Genomic DNA, 27,063 nt, shown 5'->3' on the forward strand with positions numbered 1-27,063 from the left:
GTCAGTTGGGGTTCAACCCGTATCGCGTACACACTACACGCTCGTGGCGAGTCAGTACCATTTCGATCGTTGAGCAGTTCTCACGTTGCCACGCTACACTTTCTAAAGTCTTGTATTGGGCGGAGTGATTTCGACACGCTATACGGTTACGAAAGTTTGCGCGATGATATACAAGTGAGAGCTAACGGCCGGAGGGTAACGCTCATCGCGCACGGTGAGCTAGTTTAGACCAAAAGACATTCGAAACTCGCAAGGGACGGGGGGGCGCGACGCCGTCAGACACGCGGGTGCAACATCCTTACACATTTATTGTGAGAGAACTATAGAAACCAATTTTTAATGTGTCAAGTCAGTATAGCTCATTGCTGCTACGTCAGATCGCTTAACGCCTCAAGTAGGAACTACAAGGTTATGCAAATGAGTTCTGAACGCTTCTATACCAGGGGTAATCAAAAGACCATTCACAACTTTAATAAACTTTAACGTACGGTTTCGTATAGCCTAGTGTCATAGCCTATCCTTCTGTTATCGTTTTGTCACGATCGCTAATTGCTAATTACCGAGGAGTGTGATAAGGCGCTTGTGTTAAGTGTTCGGCGAGCGACAAGCGGCAATTATGGCGAGCCCTCAGGAGGAGACCCTGCTTGCGCGCTGCGAAATTCCCATTATTGACTTAGCACACATAGGTAAGCATACTTTTCTATACTCCAAAATTTTACCATAAGTTTATTAAAGTTCTGACCTAACTGAAAAAAGCTGTTACCTGCCATTCAAAAGTTCCATCTCTACAAAGGCCTATACCTGCGCATATCCCCAATTATAATCGAACTCGGATGCACCCGACAGCTGTGCAATGCTTTCGATGGGATATTTGAAACTCGATATTAGGTAGATAAATTTTAAACTCGATCAAGTTCAAAGACCTTAGCGGGTCAGGTTTCGCCGTTGAACCACCTATTTTCCCCTTAAAATAACAGTTTACTAATGCAGTATGAAATCATTCGATTTCTTAGTAATGCAGTGAATGAAGCACTGTAAGTCAGACTAATCCAACTGCAGTAAATCTTATCTTCGCTGCTCAAGCAAAGAAATGGGACACGGATTAAACATGCTTTGTGCAAATTTGGCTCGTTATGAAAACGAATATAGATAAATAAACAGTTCAACAGCAAGATTGCATATTTGATAGTCTTATATTAATATTATGCAACTCCCGAAGTAAGTATCTAGTAGGCAAAGTACGCAATAGAGGTTTAGGAAACTGATGATTTTGCACTGTTATAACATAGTTGGAAGTTTGAGAATGAACATTTTATTTTATTTATTTAATTTCAACATTTATTAATAACTAGGTGCCCCTGTTTCGCACGGCTGGAAGCTTATATTTTAAAATATTTCGTTAATAAATACAGCCTAGCCTACTCACAGATAATGTAGTATTCTAATTATTAATGATTTTTTTTAAATCGGTATTCGGTTACGTAGTTTTTTAGTTTATTCGGTCGAAACATACAAATCATTCCTCTTTAGAATATTAGTATAGATAAATCAAAAGAATACTTTGTTTTGAATAATACTTCGAATATTGAATTTGTTATTTAAAATAATCAATCAATGATAAAAGTCAACTGATAAAAAATTCACGAACAAATGACTACCTTGATATCGTATTATATTATATAAAATGAATAATATGAGCCATGTACGTATATTTATAAAGAAACCTTACGCGAGGGCAACGGCCGTTTGAACCCTATGTGGGGCTAAGGAGTCCCTTTTTTCTCTTACACGCAATGCCGCTCTAAGTAATACAAGTTCCATAATTGCAAACAATGAAATACTCGACTTCGTCGATACTTGAATATAAATAGGAGGTTGTTGCTAAAATCGATTCTTAATTGTGTATTTCTGATATTTGGTTACCTTAATGGTGCCTTTTTTTCCTACTCTACCTTTCTTGTCCACATGTTCTTAGAAATTATTATTATTTATAAATATTCGAATTGTTGTTTAAGACTCTTGGCGTGCTAATAAACTCGTTAATATATTTATTATAATATCTCGGATATTCGAACTCAGGACTAGGGACGAACTCATTGAATCAAATACGAATGTGAATATTATCTGTATTTCTCGGAACCTAATCAGTCGTTGATGTATTGTAAAACCTTGGTTTGTGTTATTTGAATTTGCCCCTGCAAAAGAACGCTAAAGGTCAGTTACTGCCAAATTAAAAGGTCATATTTGTATGTAAAAACTCTAATTGTTCAATTATATGCATACATTTTAAAATATCATACATATAGAGATTATTTTTGCCAAAAAAACAAAGTGACCGACATATATGGAAATCGTCATATTTAGTTTAAAAATTCGTATCATTCTTTTAGTATTATTATTATCACAATTGTTATATAATAAACAAAAAGTATAACTAATGTCGAAACCTATTAAATATTAAAAATTAACTTTTGGTCTTAAATAATACGATTTTAATTAATTTACTTATTACCCTAGACAAAACCCCGTTTAAATTAGGACCTTATTCTAATCGTACAAGGCTTCTTTTTCTACGGACCGGGTTTATTATAGACGCTATTATAGTTTTTGTCTACCCCACGAATTATTATCACCGGCTACATAGTTTCATTGAATATAGTTAAACCCTCAAGTATATTTTATAAATTACTACGTGGGTATGTCTTAACCGTTAATATTAGTGAAGTCGCAATACACCCATATTATTAAACCAACGATGACAGTATAGCGGACAACGTATATAAATAATTCTTACAATAAATTTAGAATTGAATATAACTTTTTTATTTCACAATTTCTGCTTACGTCTGGCAAATGACGAAGGTCGCATGCTAAATACGTAGGCCTATGATAAGATACAAGATAGGTAGTCAACCTCATGGCGATAACTATCGAAATATAAACCAGTTCAAAGATCGTTATATTAGGTAGGTAGGTTCTAATTGGATTGCATTTTCAAATTTTTTGAGATTTTTTTCTGGACGGATTGGACTCGTAAAAAATAGTCAATTCCCGTAAATTGATTAATATAATCGTTTAAGTCATTACCGACATAAGTTTTCAGTCTTTCAGTTGAAGTAAAAATAATAATAAATGAGAACAAATAAATTTTGGGTTTCATTTTTACGTCCAATATTTCAAAGAAACATTTCTTTCGGCACTCCAGTCTTCACCCTATGCTTAGAAAATAAGTGTTATATTACAATATTTCCATAACACTCGACGATGATATGACATATTAGAATTGATTGACATTAAACATTTATTCATATAATATATTAATAATCTATTCTAGTATACAAGGAAAACGTTTCCGGTCAACCGTTAATATTAAGTAGGTCACTAATAAATTTGCCCGTTAAATTGTATGACGAAATAATCCGTTACCTGTACAGATGTCACTGGAAAACGATGTTAACTGGTCAGTCATGAACTTATGACGAAAGTACTAAAAGCGATATCGAATTTAGGTATAAAAAGAAATCGACGACCAAGTGTTCTTTCAAGGCCTTTTTCAAACAGTACCCTTAAGAACATGTAGGACGTAGGTACCTACTGATTTGTATTTCTTTTTCCTTTGTCCGCTTTTATAGTCAAGGTGAAAATACAATAAGGTTTTCTTTTTATACAAGGACACGGCCATTCCAGGCTCTTTGTTAATCAAAGATTTCAGTTGGCTCTATATCGGGTAGTTCCAACGTGGCCGTGTGGACTTCTGAGTCTACTCGATCGCCATTCCACCGCGGAGTCCGTGGGTGGGATATATATGTTTTGAATTGCTTAAAAATATAAATAAATAAAAAACCTCGGCGATTTGAGAGTGTCAGAGAGATTATTGCCAGTTCTTCTCGTCCGTTCTACGCCCTTGATTTGAGAACTGGCAGTAGTAAATTTAGAACCGTTAATTTTTTTTACTGACGTTCATATGTGTACATAAAGTTATCTGTATAAATAAATGATATTTTTATTTGTGGCAGGAGTGAACTTACCTACTCCTTAACTCCTCTTTCGGTTGTGAGGCGTAATGTTTGTGCTGCTAAGATATAGTGTCGTCGTTCATCATTAGAATCATGTTAATGCTAAATTTAATCTTGGTTTAACCAAAAAGTAATTATTCTGCTTATTTCAACTTCCAAGGTCTATATAATTTTGCGATGCGAATAATGTTCTTACAGAAATCAAGTTTCCGTCTACGACAATTGTAAGACATCAAATATTTGCTCACTACCAAATAAAAGAATGCCATTGTTTGTGTCGCCATTGTGTTCGAACACGCCAATGATAATGTAAACCATTGTATCGAATACCATATGTGTAAAACGTGTTAATGCCGACGTCAAAGAAGCCATACCAAATCGGAATACAAAAATTAATAAACGATTACATTACGTTATTTCGTGCTAAAACATAAAAAATAAATTAACAATTATATAAAACCACCATTTAGTACCTAAAACAGTTCTTATTTTGAATATAATACAATCTTAATGATCCCCTAGAGGTCTAAAGTTGGGTCATAGACTCATTGTTCAAAGAAGGAAGCTCAAATATTATCTTTAAAGAAAAAAAGAAAGATGTCAGGAATTTTCGATTCTTGGAGGAATTGAAAAACCGAATATTCTGGTGGATGGTAACGCAACTTAGATTTGTGCAACGCAAACTCCGTGGTTAGGTTTTTTATGCTAAGACTTCCTTCTAGCTGCTGCTTAATTGCGCAGAATTGCTTTTAATTTGTTGAAAAATTACAGTACAATATGAATTAATAACTTTGATATGGTCGATGAATTCGTTGCATGAAACGATACACGTCATAAATTGTAATCAGTTATAGCGATCGTTTCTCGGATAGCATGTTGATGGATGTATAGCAAGAACAATCCAGTCTTTTGTTGTGATTTTGATAAGAAAACAATACCTTTACTTATTATTACTTATGCTTCCATGATTCACTAGTACAACCATTTTAAATTATTATAAGTGACCAACGGCCACAACCAAACGGCCCGGTTTATGGGTGTCTATGGGCGGCGGTCAGCACTTAACGTCAAATGAATCTTCTCAAATTATTATTGAAACTTCTTTTAGCTGTGGCAGCGTCTGCTCTTGCGCATGCGCGGTAGTGTTTGATGTTTTGGCGCTTAAGTTTGCGCTTTTCATAAGGGAAAAATGTCGTATTTTAGTGAATGTGAAGAAAAGTTCGGGAAATATTTCGGATTAGGGGTCAGACACGCGAAACCGCGTCGACACAAACGAAGAGTAACTAGGTATTTAAATACTCTTATGATACTATATTTAAAATCTTAGTAGAGGTTTTTATCAAACAGTCGTTTTTAATACAGTTGATAATGCAATAGTTTCATAAATTACAATAAACATTGTAACTGCTTCAAACTGGTAAACACATAAAAATATCCACGCTAATTAATTTGAAATTGGTGGAAAATTTGGCGATGCATTGATGGGGTTTCTCTTATCAGAGGCACTAGAGTGTGTTTCTATATTGAAGATAAAGACTACGCGTTCTTACTTTTATACAAATACATATAACAATAAGCAAAAATTACTAGTATTTTAATTTAATGTTATTATATGTATGTATGTAGTATGTTTACCAAAAATTTTCATAATTTTAGATAAGATAGCTTGTAACATATACCGTAGTTATATAGTATTATGTATAATGTGGTTAACTTCAATACAACACTGTCACTTTACATTCTTTATGATTTCTTGGAAAACATCTTATAATGTACTTATTAGTTATTATATTACATAGCTAGGCTGTCTGTGTTTTATGTTATTTTCTTTGATAAAATTATGGTAAATGTCAGTAAACATATCAATTACTAAGATCAAACTAGATTCATTTCAATACTCTTTATCGTTGAAACCTACACTTTCTAAAACAGTAATACAAACTTTGGCAAAGCTTATTTCTTTGTTAAATGAATACTATGAATTTTTTTTTAAGATATCAAATAGATTGACAGTCACTGAAACTATTTTTATTACCTCTCTAATTAAAGTATATAAATAAATGTAGATCTAACGAAGGTCAGGAACATTTTTTGTTACAATCGAAAATATCTCAACGGATTTGATACAAAAATAACTTCAATTGGCAAGAACGTAATTTAAACAAACTCTATTGTGCAGTTTTTTTAATACCAGAGACAAAATTATGACATTCACTTTGTTTCTCTTTGTCGCCACTTGTCAATTATCTAGAGACTGTTGAAGCTATGGTTTTTACAAATAGACAATTTATTTTAAATTTCGAACTTGGAAATTATGCCAATTTTATTTAATATTTAAATATTGATAATAACTGACTTTATAGGAGTGACTCAAAATGAACGAGCTTATCGTATGTGTCCTTGATAGATTTTTATATCTTTTTAAATGTTACAAAGTACATATTTCTATAACGCCAAATTCATTGTACATTAATTTATTGAAATGTAACATTTCAGTTGATATCACAAATATTTTGATAAAAGTTCTTATCTAAAAAATAATTGTACCTCTGTCTTAATTGATAACTTATATGTATTTTAATTAAATACTAATAATTAATTTCATAGTTGCTTTAAATTTTATTACACGAAGCATTTGATCAGACAAACTGTAGATTATAACGTAGCAAATATAGTTGGTTAGTAGTATAATTTAATAATACAAAAAATTCGGTTATACATATTTTGTAATGAAACCCATTTTTTTATAAGTACCTACTAGGTATTTTCGTAGTTTTATGGGGAAACATTAGCACTCACAAAATTCACATTGTTTTGATTAATGTGTAAAACACAACACCTTAATGGAAACAAAATTTAATCCAATTAATTAAAACATATTTGAAAACTGTGATGTTCGATTAATTTAATTCGATTTTATAAAATTATTTTTTAAAACCAGGCTTTTGTCTGTATCACATTCGGTGGCAGGATTAGATGCAGGTGGTCCTCTCTCAATCATGTCTGGGATCAAAATTCAAAATCATTTATTCATATAGGTAACACAATGTACACTTATGAACGTCAAAAAAAAATTTAGGAAATGCTTCTAATTTTACATTAACTGCCAGTTCTCAAATCAAGGGCGTAGAACGGAAGAGAAGAACTGGCAATAAACTTTCCGCCACACTTTTTATTCGCGAAGTTTTTTTGTTTTACACAACTTTTGTAAGGAGCTGCAACCATAACACCATGTTTCATATGACATCTTAAGTAATTAATAATTATAAAATCAAAACAAAGATTTGTCCTCTATCAGCAGGAGGCATGGTGAAATAGGAGCACGCACTCACATTCTCGTGGTAACAACGTGGTATGTGACAAACTCACTTTTCTACAGGCAATTTGGACATAAGCTTTATCAAGTGACCATTTTCATTTCATTCGTTTGACGTTAGTGGGTAAACTGTCGTAAAGTGATTTTGTCTCAAACTCCTGGCTAATCCCGTTTACGTTTGCTTCAGAAATAAGAGTAAATGTTTTTTGACGTGACAACGTCTTATAATTCGATGGAGCCGGCTGCACGCTCGAAAAAACAACGCATGCGGTGTTACATCGCTCTGAGGCGTTCCATTTAAGGCTTGAAGTGCAAGCGAGAGCGCGGAACGAGCGACAAAGAGGCACAATCGGCCTCAGCGTTCAGCAGCGTTCGTTCGTTAAAAAATTGACATAATTGTATTTATGCGTACAAATAAATGTAGCTTGATCAATTCAATTGTGATTTCCATTTACCTCCTTCTCTATATCCATACAAAATATCTATCAAACAAATAAAATTAAAATTTTCTTTTGAAAAATGAAACCATTCCATCAGTATTTTCTTATGACGTCACGTTCAACTATAGTCAGTAAACCGATTTTTTTAAATGTACATAATCTTCAATTTTGCTACCCTACATTTATCATACCTTCAAATGTACGGGTATTATTGATAAACAAATTTGAAGTCGTTTACTGAACGTTGTTGATAGAATTCTTATAGCACGTGCACGTTAAACGGTTAAGTAAACAAACTTGCATTATGCCGCTGTTTCTTTTTTAGCGTATAAGCAAAACATTAAAGTTTTATTGAAAGATATTAATAAGTGTATGCTATAAAGTTTTTTTTGTACCTGTTTCGTTATTAATTACTTAGAGCAAGTAGTTGATCAGCCTTCTCTTCATGGATAAATTTTTGTTACGCCGCGACTCTTGGAACTTTAAATGAACTTTGTCCATACAATTAAGAAAAGTTAAGAAGTGAATGTGTCAAGAATAATATTTATTGAATATCGTTAAAAATCGTGTTCCATAGAAATAAGACCGATCATTTTTATAATATCGTTTGGTTCAATAATTAAAATCGTATTGAACTCTCCATGAAATCCAAATCTTATCGCTTAGAATTTTCGCAAACTCAATAAAATTGTATATTAAGTTGGTTTTTAAATATATATTTTATAAATGTTAAATCTTAATTATGTACCTAACAATTTGCTTAAGTTATGTGATCAAAGTTCATACTAGTACGAGTTTTATTTTTAGCTTAACGTTTTTAAGAGCTCATCATAAACATCTAGATACGATTTGCGCATTGGCGATGAGAACTTGGAAAAATTATTCGTGGTTAACACGAAAGGTAAAAGATCCTGTGGTCGCTCACCAATCAGTTGAGCCGATTAAGTTAAAGACTCGTCGTCCTCAAGTTCTACACTGTAATCAGAGAAGCGTGGGACACTTGTTACCACCGGTGTCAACTGGAGCAGACAACAGGTAGTCCGCTCCAGATGTTTCCTTGCTGACCACGACGCTCAGACTTGAGCCACCGACTGAAGAGAAAGATTTTTTTTTTATAGAACAGGTGGCATACGGGCAGGAGGCTCACCTGATGTTAAATGATACCGCCGCTCATGGACACTCTCAATGCCAGAGGGCTCGCGAGTGCGTTGCCGGCCTTTTAAGAATTGGTAATACAATATTACATAGGTACTAGAGTACATATACTGATAATTATTATTAGTTCTTTTTATTTTATTTTTGTTATTAGCTATCAAACACAGTATTAAAGGCTTGAGCAGTGTTGCCCTAGTGGCTTCAGCGTGCGACTCTCATCCCTGAAGTCGTAGGTTTGATTCCCGGCTGTGCACCAATAGACTTACTTTCTATGTGCGCATTTAACATTTGCTCAAACGGTGAAGGTAAACATCGTAAGGAAATGATCACCTACTTGACTATTAGATTAAAAATTAACATGAAACAGATTCAGAAATCTGAGGCCCAGACCTAAAGAGGTTGTAGCGGCCCTGGTTTATTTTATTTATTAAAGGTTTACGAAAACAACGGTCATATAAAATAGATAGACAAAGTTCACAGAAGTTTCGCGAACGTTATGAGTTTTTATACAAATATTCAGATTTAGCGTAAATTACACTGTTTAATCATTCACATGATAGTGTTATTCCACTATTTTAATTGAAAGGAAAATGTGTTATCGTCTACCGCTATTTATTTGTCATATCAGACGTTTTATGCTAGTAACTTATTATCATTAATTCTATTAATATTTTCATTAATAAGAAAGACAGATAATGTGGGCTCTTAATGTTTACTCGCGAAAGTGGCGTGTATACATGCAAAACATTTGTAAGTATTGCTGTGTCCCAAATGCAGTTTACCGAACATAACGACCGCGTGTTTGGAAGAGGAGCGTATATTTTGCGAACCGACTTCATGTTCACGCCGTACCTATTAGCCTAGTTACCTACTTACCCATTTGCAATGTAACAATCACAATGACGCTCTTAGTACTAGAATTGAAATATTCAGAGCTCTTTAAAGAACAATGGGAATAATATTGAATAAAACTTCCTTTAGAAACGCGACACATGACACATAGGAAAGGCCGCGTTCATTTTCCTAGTGCGATTTTTGTTGAAACGTTTGCGATAATGTTTAGGAATTGGAATCTTATGTCTATGTGATAAGGTATCACTTAACATCAGGTGAGCCTCCTGCCCGTTTTCCTCCTATTACATAAAAAAAAGGTTTGTATTGTGATCGAACGATTGCGCTTTGACGTATTTAATAAGTTACTCTAGATCTAGGTGCATAAGGTTCTATTTAGCTTAAGCTCTAAATCCGAGAGGAACGGTCAAATTCTTTATTTGTAAACGTACTAGGTTTCGTAGGTTAAGGTAAATGTTAGGATAAAACGCAGTTTAAAAATTAATATGAATTGCAAGTCACTTAATACTGACGTAATGAGGAAGGTAATATGTCAAAGAACTTAGCATAGTAAAATTACCTACAAATCTCACAATAAATGTTACACGCTATACAACATCCGTTTTCCGCCTCGTATGTGTCATTTCAGTAGAATATGATATATAATACGATCCGCGAAATAGGTAAAAACGTGTAATAGGATCTTTAACTAAATAAAAATATTTTAATTTATTTCACACAATTGCAAAAATAAAAATTATAATAATGGAATAATCGTAGTCTTATCGCTCTCTAACGATCTCTTCCAGGCAACCTTTTAAGGAATAATTAAATTAAATAAGTTCAGCGCAAAACTAAATAACATATACAATAACTTAAACATAAAGAAAGGAACGAAACAAACACAACATTTTTACTCTATTAATTTTGAATATTCATGTCTAATCAAACAACGTAAAATGTCTACTTAAGTTTCATTGACAGTATAACCAATTCTAACTATTCTTTATGTGATATTAATTGTATTATTATTTTATTTTATTCTAAATTAGTTTTATTTTATGAGGTACAAAAGAAAATTTCAATATACTGAAATGAGTAATAAAATTTTAAACTATCGTCATGTATTTACACGTAAAACATCTACAAAGAAATAAAACAAAGGATTATCGTGGCCTTCATGATTTCGTCATGCCTACTCGCAGCTATCATTTATATAAAGCTTAGCCAGACTTCCTCAATCTATATATTAAACCTTTATTGTTTAGCATTGGCTTACAGTTGAAAGGATAAAAAGTATTGTATCTAATATATAAAATTCTCGTGTCACAATGTTCGTTCCCATACTCCTCCGAAACGGCTCGACCGATTGTTATAAAATTTATGCATGCTGTCATTTTTTATTGTAGTAGATAGTTATTTTTATTGAACTAAAAGATCGTTTGCCGAGTCAGCTAGTATTTAAATATGTAATAAAATAACAGCGTCTCATAAGTATAACATATGGAAAAAAAACAACAATAATTTCGTTTTCCTATTCTCAACCTTTCACCACACAATATACCGTACCAAACCTACTTTACAAATAATAGTTTCTTATCAATTTTTAAATTGATCTTAAATTTACTATTTGAAAGTTTATGTATCATTATTTTTTAAAGGAAGTTAATAACATCCACACAAAAAGAGGTCGTACTGACAATAAAAAAATATACTTCAAACCATCTTAACTTTCACCCTTTCACCAATACAAGATCTAAACATCTGTAAAAGCTTTTTAAAAGGTAAATTCGACCGATAAAAGTTTAACATGTTACAATATTAAGACTTGGTCCGATAAAAATAAAAACTTAAACAGTTACACTTAAGGGATATACATATTTCGTTTATTATAATGGTTTTAATGAGAAAGAAAAATTCACTGACAGGGCGGATGTATTTAAATAAATGTATTATGATCATAGTTTTTATTATTATCGACTCCACCAATGAAGAATTTCTTACGAAACATCGTTTACGGATAGTTTTAAGGCTTATTTATAAGGCAACCTCAATGCCTTATTGTGTAAACAAACTGCACATATTTATACGTAATAATTAATGTCAAATACATTACATAAAATATGAATTAAATCGCCAACAATGCATGCCATTCAGTCACCGGTGATTGTAATTGTATCGTTCTAGTTCAGGCAATTATGCAATTCCTTGCATCATGCTAGTCTATCAAATGAGTTCAATGCAGTGCACAGCAAGTTTAAATTCAAATTGCAATGTGATACCTATTATTTAATATTATCAAATCATTACATAATATGTATATCTAATCATAAGCTAAAGACATGTAATCTAATTCTTTCTACGACTTCAAATATCATATCGTTATATATCTTATTAAACACATGATATACACACTATTATTTTTACTTAGATAAAACAAAAAATTATACAACTCTTTGTTTAACACGTGTGGTTTATAAAATTAAAAATATGTAACGAATGTATTTTTTATTTACTTAACTTTTATTGCAAAATATTTGTTTATTATTTGATAGTCACAATTCTAACAGATGGCGCTGTGTTGAAAGTACCAACGTATCAAATAAGCAACAGTTTAATGGCATTACTACTGTGTAATATAACAAAAATCTTAGCTACAGCAACGCTTGGCCGAGTCTGCTAGTATACTATAAAATATTCCAACATCTCTAATTGAAACACAATTTCTAAATTCTTAGTTTCTACTTCTGCATATAACCTAAACAATTTTTGAAGGATTTATTTGAAAAAATACGACTTTATCGTATACAGTCATGAAAAGGAATAAACGAATTATATTTCAATGAATCTTAAAAAAGATGAGGTAAAAATGTGAAACCAGGCCAAGGTTCGACTGATATTTAAATAATGAGCTTGATATGAATAGCTGTAACTCTATACAACCTTAGCATGCACGGTTAGGGACATGTCAATTGTTCTATAACAATTCGTGCATCCATTTATTGAGGTCTTGTCGCCTTTGCGTAGTTGTGTGGGTTTGTAGAAGTCCTGTAATCTCATACATATGGCTGATACATATGTTTCATTGATTATTTTTCGTTATGGTATGCATCACAGCTTTCTGTGTAATCGGACAGGAAACTATCATTGTCCCGCCGGAAATTATATTAAAATCCAGCTTATTTAATGTATATCTACATACATTACTAATTAGGGAAGTAGTTTTTTGGATTATAAAGAGAAACGCACTTCCCTAATACAGTTATGTGACGGAACAGTCGCACAATAGAACATAAAAAAATAAACAATAGAGCGGTTTATTAAATTTATCGTTTTTATGACGAATACCCGCATTAGGATTTGCATTATTCTTTTCATCGCTATATTAATACAAGCAATAATGCTTGTTGTATTGATTTATAGAAGAAATTCTTTGAATTTAATTTCCGTGCAATAATGCAATGCAAGGAAAAATATTAATTGCATAATTAAAAATATCAATCATCTCCATATATACAACACATAACCATACATAAGATTGTGCAATTCACAAATATAAACACACCCTTTTTCTTTTATCCATAACATATTTTCACTATTGGTTCTGGTGAAAATAGAAACCCACAATGCCACGAAGGCTCTATTTCGTTCTGTTTCGAGTTGGTGGGCACATAAGACTTCTTGAAGAATTATCAATTACATAGAAGAAATCAACAGTCAGTACAAACATGGTAAGCTTTAGTGGCATCAAATGCCGGCTCAGATAACTTGACTTGCAATCTAGACTCTATTAGGCATTACGAGGAAGTCGTCACAACGATATCTCGAGTAATACTTGAAACTTGATATTCTTGAAAATCCGTTATAAACTCTTTGATTAAATAGAATCAAACGTGAACCATGACGAAGCGCTGATAATATTTTTTTATACGCATTATCGTCTTTGGTTTAATATTTTCCATGATGCATTGATAAAAAGCTTTATGACGACCGCTTTCGATGTTTTTAAATATCGTAGATATTACATATATTCTTTCAGATAATACGATACACGATTACGCACTTATTAAAACTAGTAAATTTATTAATTCCTAGAAAGCATAACATGAAAACATATACGTTTTCATTAATGTTTTCAATTAAATTTATGGCACGATATTTTACGTTCGATATCGCTTTCAACAGTAATAAAAAACCCTTACACAAGATATTGAATGGAAATAAATTGGCCTACAAACTTCAGTGCAGAGCAACAAAGAACCAGTGACCGAAGTAGGTTTGTATTGACACTTTCCTGTTCTTGCAAAGTTGTCATAACTACATAATATTTCCTTCACCGTTTTCCGGATCAATCTGCAACCGATTCAGACTTCTTAGATGTTTGGAGATACATATTTACTTTTCCTGTATTAAATACATCGCCTTTATCAGAAGTTGAGCATAATTAGTTCCAAGTTCGGTGTCTACTACAAGGCTCGTTTCCTATGCAGGCATATTTGCAAAGATTAAACCATAGACTAGCACTTTATTAAAGGAACGTGTTATACCAAAAATAGCTAGAAAAACATAAATTATCTTTTAATGAGAAATAAAAGTATTAGCAAAGTTATTTCTATCTTCAATCATAAAAACATAAAATGCTAAAGAGTGCTTCAAATCTTCCAAAGCCGTGATTTAGTCACTAAAGATTAGTTTATGATCCATTTTATTGGTATAATGCTCTTTGCGTGTTCAACTCGTATTCTCACTTGAGTACTGCAAACAAATTAATCACCGAAAGTAGGTCAAGCATTCGTTCTAAATCTGATCCCGATAGGAACAACGTGCGGTTAATAAACTTTATGTTTACACCTAATTTTATGGTTTTTATATTTTACACTTCGTGTTTCATGAGTTAAATTGCAATTTCCTTTCTGACGGATCTGTTTATCAAAAGATATTAATTATGTGGTTATTACATCAATATTTGCAGGAAATGTTTTATAAATAAAAAATACACCTTCATATATTGATTACGTAATCGCAAAAAATTCAGTGGCATATTACATTTATTAGAATGTGAACCTCTAAGAAACTATGTAATGAAAGATAATGGAACAATAATTTTGATAATGAGTGTACTTTGTTATTCGTTGTTTGTAACATAATATTTACTACTCATAGATTTAACCACGGCTTATCTTATCACATTCACACGAGTATTCTTTGGCCATAAAATTTTAAGGTGTATTGAAATATTTCGTCATTTGGTCTGATACAACGGAGTAGAAACAAAATACCGTCACGGCACAAGGCAGGGTGTGTGAGCGTCAGCAAAATGATGTCACGGCCAGACCTTCACGAACTGTTCTTCTACATATTTCAATAGTTTAAAAACTGTTTTTCTCAATACCAGTAACATTACTAAACATATTTTGATTAAGTATTTATGTAACTGTACCTTCACACCAGTTTTATTCACCCGTATTCATTGAAACGTTTAGTACGTTTGCGAGATAATGGACCGCTTTTGAGTGCTCAATGTTCTTTATGCATGGATGAACGTTTTTATAAACGGTCACAAGGTAGCGAGTCTTGTAATTATTAACCAAACTGTTAAATGCCATTTTCCATCGCAACTCTTACTAGGTCGAAACAAACAAACAGACGTACAACTAACGTTATATAAAATATTTTTAAAGAAATATCTACTGTTATTTCATCATATTGACGAAATAACGCACAACCTTTCTAAGCGTAATTAAATTCCAAATTACCACAAATACAATTTTTCCACATACAGTGTAACCTCTTTATAACGAATTTTGCAATTGAGCAATTGTTTCGTTATAGAGAGTTTATAGGGACTGAATAGAATAAAGAAACCAAATTTAACCAATTACATTAATTTAGACATAACGCTTTTCTTTTACTTGCCATCTTGACAGTTTCAAAGTTTGTTTACGACTGATAATTCACAATAGGGGACGGTTCACGGTGGTGCGTTTAGTAACTGAGACCAAAATTTCCTACAGGCAATTTAATCTAAGAATAATGGCACTGGTGTTAATGCAATTAACAATAACAAAGGCGAGACGGCTGTTTATGACATCAGGTCTCTATCTTAGAAAGCAACGGCACCTCAAAAGTTTAGTTTTGTAAACTGATTATAAAAACAATAACACTTAAGTATGTTGTTGATGTCTAAATATGAAAATATTTCTACGTTATAGAGAATGGCTGTTGTGTTAAAAAGAGTGAATTAATGTATGGGTTTTGTGTTAAAACAAATGTTACTACTTTTACTTTTTTTTTAAACGAATGACGTTATAAAGAGTTTATACTGTAACAACCAAAAAAGAATTGCTGATAGACCCTATAGGAGGTTTTATGCAAGTCTTCAGTGCGTCACCAATTTGCGTCATGAAACAGGTAAAATCAGGTTGTACTAGCGACCAACATTAAATTCCAAGTAAAGCGAGAATCTCAATACTAAGGAATTTAGTATATCTGATAATTACGTTTAATTATGAAATGTAGTTGTCCTTGCTGTGAAAAATATTTACATGTAAAATTTAAAAATATAGTAATTAATTTAAATTCTTTCCCCTTCACGAGTTTTGCCGGAAAATAAAACTAATTATAAAATGGCGGCTCTATTATAAAAACACTACCTTGAGTTTATTACCCTCTGGGTTCCTCCCAATATAAATCCGCTGGTAATCTAATCGTCAAACAATTTATTATGTAGGAAATATTAGCTATCGGGTATTATTCACTTTATGGCATAGATAGGTGAAAATTAATTCAGTATTTAATTACCCATTTACCCTGTATTCTGTGCAAGATATTCGTACGATTGAAACTGTCAAAATTGTGTACTAGTGCCGTTTAATTATATGTATTTCATGACATGTATAAAAAACTTAAGAAAAATCACATTAGAAGAGCTGATCTCGTACCGATGTTTTCTTCTAATTCTGTAAATTTTATCAGAGCATAGCTTAATTTTCTATGCTTTAATTGCTGGCGTATCTAAGCTAAACCGTTAAGAAATATGACCTTTATTTTGCTATTTCATATTTTCACTGCCGCTATTTCAAGTCGTATATATCTATGCAAGAAATTAGTCGAGGTATAGTCAAAAAGTTTACAAAACTACTTCTACTATATAAGTATACTAACTAGTTTTGAGCATTAGCCGTTTTAATTTAGTCGTACCGTGGAACCTTCCTCAATAAATGATCCAATACAAACATAACATCTATCTCTAGATTGCATGTTCAACAAACTGAGGGAACCTTATAAAGGAAATTTTTCATTTAGGTACTATAAATCCTACAATGATGTACAACCTGTGTTACTTTCTGATAATGCGGCTCTAAATCGGTGAAATTATTTTATCGGTTTTCAAGTTAATTCATTACAAACACAAAAGGTTTCTCTTATTAGTGTAGATAAATGGAAATCAATGTGCTTAAAACTTTTTACTTTCATTTCAGGAACGGAAATATGTCCTATGAAATCAGTGGTACGTCGCATTGGCCAGCAACTGTTTGCCGCCCTTAGTACTAAGGGCCTAGCATTGCTTGTCAACCACGGCATCGCTGAGGAGAAGGTATTTTTTTATTCATACCATTACTGTCTGTTTACTTTATTAAAATGTATAAAACGTTTGTTTTTTTATCCAACTAAAAACTAGAAGGAAGTTTGCATTTCGACGATCATTCGTTTTATCAATAACCAATTCGACTTAGGATCCTTCAAAAGGACCAATGCTTAATAGGCCGGCAACGCACTCGCGAGCCATCTGTCATTGAGAGTGTCCATGGGCGGCGGTAACACTTAACATCAGATGAGCCTCCTGCCCGTTTGTTTGTTCTATAAAAAATAATAATAGTATAAATTAATAAATTAAATTCACTTGTGCTTTCCTCTGAGTTAAGTACTCATAAATGATTTATCATAATCACCCAAATATTAAAGTATTGCTTTAAATCACTCATCGATTCATCACAATGCATTAAAACCTGAGCGTTCTAAACACGCTCAATTAAGTATAAAAACAATATTGTCTAACATTTCTAACACAATGAGAAAGGGAATATGTATTGTTGTTTAATATACACCCTAATGTTTCAGCTAAAAGCAGTGTATGCTGATTTAGATAACTTCTGCGCTCTACCAGAAGGATGTCAAGCTCAGTACTTACGCAATCCTGTCAACAAGCACGGTTACGTTCGTCCGGGAACCGAACAATTCGATGAAACTAAAAAGGTTAGCAGTGATCTTTATATTTCATAGCCGGTCTCCCAAACATGTTATAGAAATAAATAAATCATAATAATATTAGAAATTTGCTACAGTTAATAAGTGTTCTCCTCCGACGATGTCATGTAGAACCTCCTCCAGGTAGGTTAAAAGGTTTATTAACTGCCCTAACGTTTTACATCTTATGCTTTGACATAATATAGGAATGTACTTTAAAAGAACATTGTACTTTCATTTGAAATACTCCGACCCAAAATGTGTCCGGGCCTCCGAAACGATTGTCTGCCATCACTCCCTGTCTGGGGACTGTGGGTCTGGGTCTACACTCAATGCCCTCTGCTATTGAAAGGGGTAGCGAGACCCTACTGACTAAAACACCTAAGCCCTCCACACGCCTTCTGATGGCTCCTTAAGATGGGCCGTCGGGGTTCGCCAAGGCATGCAACCCAAGAATCACTCCCTGGCGAGAAGTAGCACGTTCTATACTACTTCTCGCCAGCCTTATATATTAAAACCATTTATATATTGAAATAATAAGTAGGTTATTAGCAATTCTTCAAGGTTGTTATTTGTAGATTAACTACATGTTATATGCATCAACTGTAACTGGGTCTGTTATGAGTTCTCTTTGAATTTCTAGGAATTACGTCACTCGTTCAACATCACGACTCTGTCTGCCGCCGCGATGCCTGCGCAGGAGGAGGTGCCAGACTTCCCCTCTCACACCTTTCCCCTCGCACACGACCTCACCAACCTGTCTAGAGTGTTGCTACAGGCCTTGGCTTCTGTTTTCGGTAAGACTTTCAAATTGCTTAGATGTGTTTTAATAACGGTGTTGCCACTTTTCAATATAATACTTCTGTTTCGAAACTTCAATCTTACTCAAATGTAGCCCGAGAAAAGTCTACTTTTATTTCTACTACGCATCGGGGTTTTTTCTTTTAAATTGGATTACCACAGGTGTTCGTAATAAACGTATGGTACCATAACCATCAAAAGTATAATCTTTTCGACTATGCAAAATTCTTGAGATGAGATTTTAAATACATATAAACTTACACTTGCCACAATATGATAATCACTTTGACAGAATGCCATCTTAGCATTTAAGTAGTCTATGAATAGAATGTAAGCTAGTTAAAACGATTTTGCGGCTGACATGATACGTTATAAGGGATGAAAGTTGCAAGCACGGAAATTGTTCCATGACAAATTATAAGCTCACACATACAGCAATAGCTGGTCACACCTAATGTTATTATTTCTAAACTGGACCTGCTCATTAGTGTCAGCTATAGATTCCCCTCAAGTTTCCTGTGTGGAATGCTAAAATTTGAAAAAAAATATGTTGTCAACAAAAATGCATATTTGCAGTTAATTTATTGGTATTGTTTATCAGATATTATTCATGGTATTGGCCATCGACTGTAAAAAATTGTGATGTCACAGTAATATTGCATAGTTACCATATTTTTGCTCATGCAATACAAATTATGTATTATGTAATGGTAGGGGATCCCACGATGCTAAATGGGGATTTACTCGAGCGTCGTAGAGACCTATTGGGATGCAAAGCTTAGATCATAAGAAGAAAAAAATGTTATATGATACACCTTTTCATCGGTGGGGGAAGCGGCTATAGATTGTTAAATATGTAAAAAAAAAACTGTTGCATCGACATCCTCGAGCGCGTCAGATATTGATAGCATCAATGCCCTACGTATTTTTAATAATGTACGTATGTTAATCTGATCGTTTGCATGATGCGGGTGGTTGTATTTAAGGGTTGAAAATGAAAAAAAAATAAAAATTATCGAGCGCGTCAGATTTTCTAAGGGAGTGATCTGACGATTTCGATGGGACGCAAACCCACGGCCATTTTCATAATTTGCAAAAAAAAATCGCAATTTTGAAATACTCAAGCGCGTCAGATTAAGATATATGTGGTTTATCTTTATGTTCTAAACGTACTGTCTCATAATCTGACGATTATCTAGAGGGATTCGCCTGATCTGACAAAAAAAATTTAGAAAAACGGTTCACCTAAAGGGCCATCCCTGCAACTTCCCGCTAATTCCATTCCTGGGCGCTTAAAATTGATATTTTGAGCTCGCTGAGTTCAAAGAAATAACATTTCTATGCATTTGAGCTCTCCCAGCTCGAAAGTCTGACAGAAATTTCATAGAACACTATTTTTGGAATTTTCAAACCGCAATTACTTTTGAATGGATCAAGCAATTTTCACGCGGTTGGCGGCATTCGACGCAGTTTTATCATCATCATAAGTAATTTTGCAATTTTAATTGATCGAACCACAAATTTCGGAGTAATCCTGAAAAAACACTTTTTCGGGTTTCTTTCGTTCACGATATCTCTCGAACTAATCAACCGCTTTTGACCAGCTTGGTAGAGATCGACGTGGTTTTTTCAAGCTCAAAGGCGGATTAGTTTTTGAAGTTGATCGATAAAGAAACCACTTTTAAAAAAAAAAACTTATTTTTTTAAGATTTTTCAAAATTTCTCAAAATCTATCGGTCCGAATCGGTTCAAATTCACAGGAAATGTAATTTTGAGGGAAATATTTAGAACGGCGTTTAGTAGATTCCGATCGGTTTAAGGAAATGTAGGCATCACGCAGCTGCACGCATTTAACTTTATCGATGAATTTTTGTTATTTCGGCTTGCGGAAATCGTCAGATTATATATTTTTCATTATTCTGGAATTATTTCCTTCAAAATAAAAAAAAAATTAGCTACGCTCGAGAATGTCGAGATGACGTTTTTTTTTTACAACTTTGTTGCCCTCCCCTTTTTTCCGTCACTCTCAAATTGTCAGATTAGTGGAATATAAACTTTTTAGGATGTAATTAACTCACCCTACCTTAATCTGACGCGCTCGGGAATTTCTGATGGTCAATTTTTTTTTACTAAACTGATCCTGTCTCCTTTACGCGCGGCCTTATATATGGGCCTCATATTTTGTGGAGGTACTTAACCGGGTACAAGGTATCCCCCTATATATTAATCTGCCGCGCTTTAGTAAATCCCGAAATCCCCTCTTGGGCTCCCCTACCATAATGTAAAATCTTACGCGAACTGTACACGAACGACAAAACAAAATCTGCATTTTACCTATTTTAACTACGTATAGGATTAAAAGTTAATAAATACTAGGTGACTTGATACATTTGAGTTATCTGTGAACCTGTTCTATCTATACAGATGTACAATAAAAAATTCAATTTTCTGAGTAGAAATAGGATGTGCTTTTAAATAACTTCCGATATTTCACAGAAAAACTAACTAGATAAAATTTCACGTGGGTTATTCACGCGATAGGTAAACTATTTTTACTACTACAAAAATACTTATAATCTCGTTAAATTTACAGGTCTTCCACCATCCGCTTTGTTGGCCTCTCACTCGGGTATGCTGCAGAGCGATGGACGCAACCCCTCATGCATGCAGCTTCTCTACTATCCCCCAGTGCCCCCTGAAGATAAGGGACCGTGCTGTCATGATGCTATCGCCTACACCCGTTGTGGAGCGCATAGCGACAGATGTACTTTCACTCTGGTAGCACAGGATTCAGAAGGAGGACTCGAGGTATATATTATGCAAATCAAAAAATATTCCATAAGGACAGAAGTATAAATACATACATTAGTTTATGAGGGGAATAAAAATCTGGCGCCTAGCGCCAGATTTTTATTATTTTAGTCATAGGATAAATCACTAAAAACACTAAAACAGTACTTTTTTTTTCTCTTTTGCCCTCTTTTGTATGTAAGTATTTTAATTTTACCGTATTTCTGTATTAGTGCAACGTAGTTTAAATAAAATAAAAATAAATAAATTATGAGAAAATCTCATAATAGTTTATCGCGACCAAAGATACCACAAGTTTTTCTTTCTTTTTCTTAATTGCCTTCTTGTGAATTGAAGTCATAATGGTATGGTAGGTATTTTTGCTAATGTACACGATATCGTTTGTTAAAACTTGTACTAACCTAGCAAAGTTTTTGATATTTTACTGAAATGTCCAATACGAATACGATCTCGAGTAACGTTGGTACAAACAGCACTTTAAACACCAATTATTAATGTGAATATTATATTGTTCGCCTTTAGTTCTAGTTGCTCTCAGTGTAGCTTGAATTTTCTATACAAAATTAATTGCTATTATATTATCGTAAAAACTTATACAACATAGATTGCAGACGTAATTTGATTGCATTTTTTTTCAGGTAAAATTGAATGGAAGTGAGAAATGGCAAGCTGTCGGACATCTTCCTGGAGCCATTCTTGTTCAGACTGGTGAACTACTCGGTAACTGGACTACAAATTTGCTTCCGCCTTTGGTTAGTATTATAAGTTTGCTGAACTTAATTCACTGTCCAACATAGGTTACCAAGAGATAAAATTTTATCATCTTGTTTTTTCTGTGTAGGTTTTTTTTATGTAATAAATAATCTAAAAATCAATGCTTCAGTCTAAAACAGTCTATCGAAGAAAACGAGTCAAAAAACGTTCATAAAAAACGAGTTGAGCATGACGTACCGACCCGAACTGTAACGCAAGTTCGGCTCTGTAGGTACTTTGTGAGCAAACAACGTCTATGGTGAGAAAGAAGTATTTACTACAGCAGCTAAAGGGACTACCTGGCTGGTTATGGGCCTTAGATTTGTGTATCTGTTTCATGATAATTTGTCAATCTAATAGGCAAATAGGCCTCCTGTACCTGACATACGCCGTCGACTTTTTGGGTCTAAGGCAAGCCGATTTCCGTTTTTGCACGGCCAGGACCGAACCTACGACCTCAGGGATGAGAGTCACACGCTGATCCCACTAGGCCAACACTGCTCTTTAAGCGTAACGTTAAGCAACATAAAAAACAAGTTTAAGAATTATTTTTATATGCATTTGTCGCGCTTCCAACAAGACTGCTATTGTTACATTAAAACCACAATGGTTTTTAAATGTAATATACCATTTGTAGATTATATTATTCTGTTAATAAAAAAATAAAAAATTGTACACATTTCATTGACAATTTACTAAATCAATATTAAAAAAAGTAAAAAATCATTTAATCATATAGGTAACACAATGTACACTAATTATGAACGTCAAAAAAAGAATTGTATAGGAAAGTCTTCTAACTTTACATTTAGTGCCAGAACTCAAATCAAGGGCGCAGAACGGAAGAGAAGAGCCTTTTAATCGCCATGTTTTTTTTTACACAACGTTTGTAAGGAGCTGCAACCATTACACCATGTTCCACATGATATCTTAAGTAATAAATAATAATAACAAAAATTAAAAACAAAGACTTGTCCTCTATCAGCAGGAGGCATGGTGAAATAGGAGCACGCACTTACATTCTCGTGGGAACAACACGCAAACACATAGTCGAAATAACTAACATCACCGCATACACGAATTCAAGTACGACCAGTCACCACAAGTAGCACCCGTTCACGAGTATGACGCATGGCCAGCCATCGGCTCCCTCGCCATATTTTAGGGAGAAAGACAACCCGACGCATGGACGCCGCCACAAGCAATTTAAATTTAAATTTCGAATGACAATTTAGTCTATATTTGTTTCAGATGCACCGCGTTGAGGTACCATCTGGAATGTACGCTCGAGCCCGCGGCCGCCATTGCGTTGCGTTCTTCTGTCATCCCGACAAGGATGCGACAGTTCCCCCACTAAACATTCCTCTTGCCCCGACTCCACCAGTTTGTGCTCCACCGCACATTTCGCTCCACCATCGTCTTCTAAACGCCGCTCATCACATACAAAAACGCTTTAGGGAAACGTACGCATGACTAGCACGGAATAGTGGAAAGAGTGCGTCAAGAAAAACCTTTGGTTAACTCTAACTGTTTTTGATTTGCGCAAGTACTAGAATTAAATAAAGCTTTTAACGGATATAAACGTAAATTTTACATTTTTTATTATTTACTATCGTTTTGTGCTTTTCAGCAATCATACACACATTGACTGTAACAAAGTGTCGTATAAAATTAGCGTTTATATTTATTTCTTTAAGATTTAAAAAAAATATTTGCATGTGTATTATTCAAAATATATTACTGAGATACGGCTGAAAAATAATAAATAAACACCGAGCTACGCTTTCTATAAAAAGCGCGACTTAGCAATAATTTAAATTTTTACCTTGAACATATTATTCAGTAAAACCGTTATAATTTAACTAAATTTCATGTCTTAACAATGTTAAATTAACCAAAGGATAATACAAGCCGAATTTATTCCCGAATTTGAAGACGTACGTGCCGTCTTCATTAGCGCAATTTTTCCACTATTACCGATGCGTGTAATATCTGTTAAGGAGTTTTACGTGTTACATACTTTATAATAGAAAAGGAGCTGTTTCTCAGGGAATCATCGATATTACCATCGGAAACTGTCATTTGCGATATCTATGTTGACAGGTATGTGTGGTAGGTAAATGTTAAAAGAATACAAACAAAAATAAAACTTTATTTTTAATATTTGACGCATGACTTGGAAATATGTCAACGTGACAGTTGCAATTTAATGTTACTGATGGGCAATACAACATAGTTATATTACACCTGGGTCCAATATCAAATTTACAACTATGACTACCAGGTGTAGATTTTACTACAGAATGTTAATTTATAATAGTAATGTGAGTTAATACACGATGCTGTTATATCAATCAGATAAATAGCGTCCTGTCACTATAAACAAGAAAGATGCACAGACTACTTACATTATACTAAATGGCACAGACTATATTGTATTGTTTTTTTTGCTATTCTTTCAATAATTAGCAAAAAGTATTTGCTTTTCTTTAAAATATGATTTGTGAATGGCTGGTATTTGAATACAGAACGCAAGAGTATTTTCTACAGTTGAAATTTACGCAATTGGTACGTACAAGTATTATTTTGTACTTACTTTGCTGTAATGGTAGTCTCATGTGGCATTTTCCGTACTTAGATTTACTTATAAGCGAAATGGCTCCGTAGTTAGTAGCATTTATTACTTGCCTAAATTACAATTAGGATTGTGTTTATCATTCTCAACATTATTACGAGTGTAAGCTATGTGTACTTATTCTAATTATGTATGGTGTTATTTTTTAACGCGTTTTTATAAGCTGTCTTACAAAAAATAATACTTAATCTTTAATTATTAAAACACAAAAATCGACGTAAGAAAAAAATCGTTTTTGAAATAACACCATAAAATCTTGTATGTTGATTAGTAGGGGGTTTTAATATAACGTTTTTTGACTTGTCTATTTTTATTGTAAGCTAGCAATTAGCGACGTGATTTATTATCTATATTTAAATCTCTGTGTTTCACGTGTTCTTGCTTCAGCATTTTTCTTTTTATATATACTTTATATTTATTTACTACTAGTATTTTTATCTAGCAATGTATGATTAATGTAGCTCAATTTGCACTTAGCTTCATAAAATAGTTCAATACAGATATACAAGGTTCTTTTGGCACTGAGATAGACGATGGTGGTAAAGTAAGCGAAATGTAAGTTCGCCGGTTCCTGGCGCCTTAGGGTAAAATTCAACGAGTCTTAGCTCCCACAAGCTGAGCTGACTCCCATACGTCACAAATGTATTAGATTTTGACATACCGAAGTTATGTCAAGTCGTTAGCCCGAAGACCCGTTTCTGAATCTCCCCTAGACTTATTATCGCCAATCATTTTGAAAAATAACATGTTTCGCGTGCCCAAAAACTTGTATATCTTTAGTTACAAAAAGTTGACAACAAAATTTAATGTAAAATCTACTTGCACTGCCAAACGTACTTAAGAATGTTTAAATTTTAAGCCACTTAAATCGTATGCTGGGAAATATGTTATCCTTACAAGTAGAATTAATTCTTCATTATTTTCACCATAAATGGCCACAGGATAATTTCGTTGCACAAGTGCTTTGTTTAGCTTTTTTTTGGAGTTTTTTTAATCCACTTAAACCGTTGATATTCGGTCATATGCGTAATTTATGGACCAATGACATACCTCTGTAGGTACAATACTATATACTTAATTGAAATAATCGAAAGTTTTTGAAATTGTATTTTATTCAATAAACGATTAGAACAAAAAGTCTTATTTGTTTTATCCTAAAATGCCATGTACTAGACAACAATACTATTTAAATGATTTTGTTGTCTAAGTAAACAAAGTCGCAGGAATATCGAGAATGAAAATGTACTTAGCTGGACCCCAAAGGACTGGTTCGTAAATATTTGACTTTAAATAAAGATTATAACATTACTGTAAGCAGAATGAAACTGCAAATTGGTCACGTGACGAAGTATGAGTTATGTCCTTCTCAAATAAATTCGTTTGGCGTCTGACTCTTATTAGTTATCATAGAATTGTAAAAAAAACAAGTAGTACATACGTATACTTTTTTCTTTTTTACATAACTCAACAGCGCCTTTTAGCAGCTGTGGTCAGCGAAAGATAACTATAGGGACCAACAATTTGACCCATCAGGAGCAGGGGTAGGTACGTGTTGTATAAAGTTAAAACTTCAACATAAATATATTTTTGACAAATTAACTATTATATTTAAAATTCCATCCAATTATGGATAACGTAATCTCATTGATAACAGAAATTGACAATAGTGAGGTGGCTAATTCTAGCTTATGTGATGTTCATGACATATGTAACCAATCCCCTAAATTTCATAAAAATGATTTAAAAATAATTTCTCAGAATATTGTGTCGGTATACAGCAAGTTAGATGATTTCCAACTCACCCTTGCCCAGCTTAATTTTGAAGCAGATTTGATAATTTTAACTGAATGTAGAATAGATAGTGATAAACCAATACCCCAAATGGAGAACTACACTTCTTATTCGACTACAAACCATATAAACCAATGTGATGGTGTTGTTATCTATGTTTCTAGAAAACACAGTGTCAATGTCAAAGAAATTATTCTAACACATGCATCCTGCCTCCAAATTTTATTTTGTGGAGTTACCGTGCTAGGAATATACCGGTCCCCTTCA

General features: G+C 33.4%; 1 protein-coding gene across 1 annotated transcript; it reads left to right on the forward strand.

Annotated features, from left to right (window-relative positions):
* The first annotated feature begins 24 nt into the window (after positions 1-24).
* Positions 25-26,145, forward strand: LOC125055707 (2-oxoglutarate-dependent dioxygenase htyE-like). The gene is made up of 7 exons (XM_047658194.1): positions 25-686; positions 17,240-17,355; positions 17,880-18,014; positions 18,649-18,802; positions 21,400-21,614; positions 22,256-22,369; positions 23,622-26,145. Exons 1-7 carry the CDS (start codon positions 617-619, stop codon positions 23,841-23,843), a joined length of 1,026 nt encoding a protein of 341 aa, XP_047514150.1. The 5' UTR covers positions 25-616; the 3' UTR covers positions 23,844-26,145.
* The last annotated feature ends 918 nt before the right edge of the window (positions 26,146-27,063 follow it).

The sequence above is a fragment of the Pieris napi genome, chromosome 14 (assembly GCF_905475465.1).
Source record: "Pieris napi chromosome 14, ilPieNapi1.2, whole genome shotgun sequence".
Classification (NCBI taxonomy): Eukaryota; Metazoa; Arthropoda; class Insecta; order Lepidoptera; family Pieridae; genus Pieris; species Pieris napi.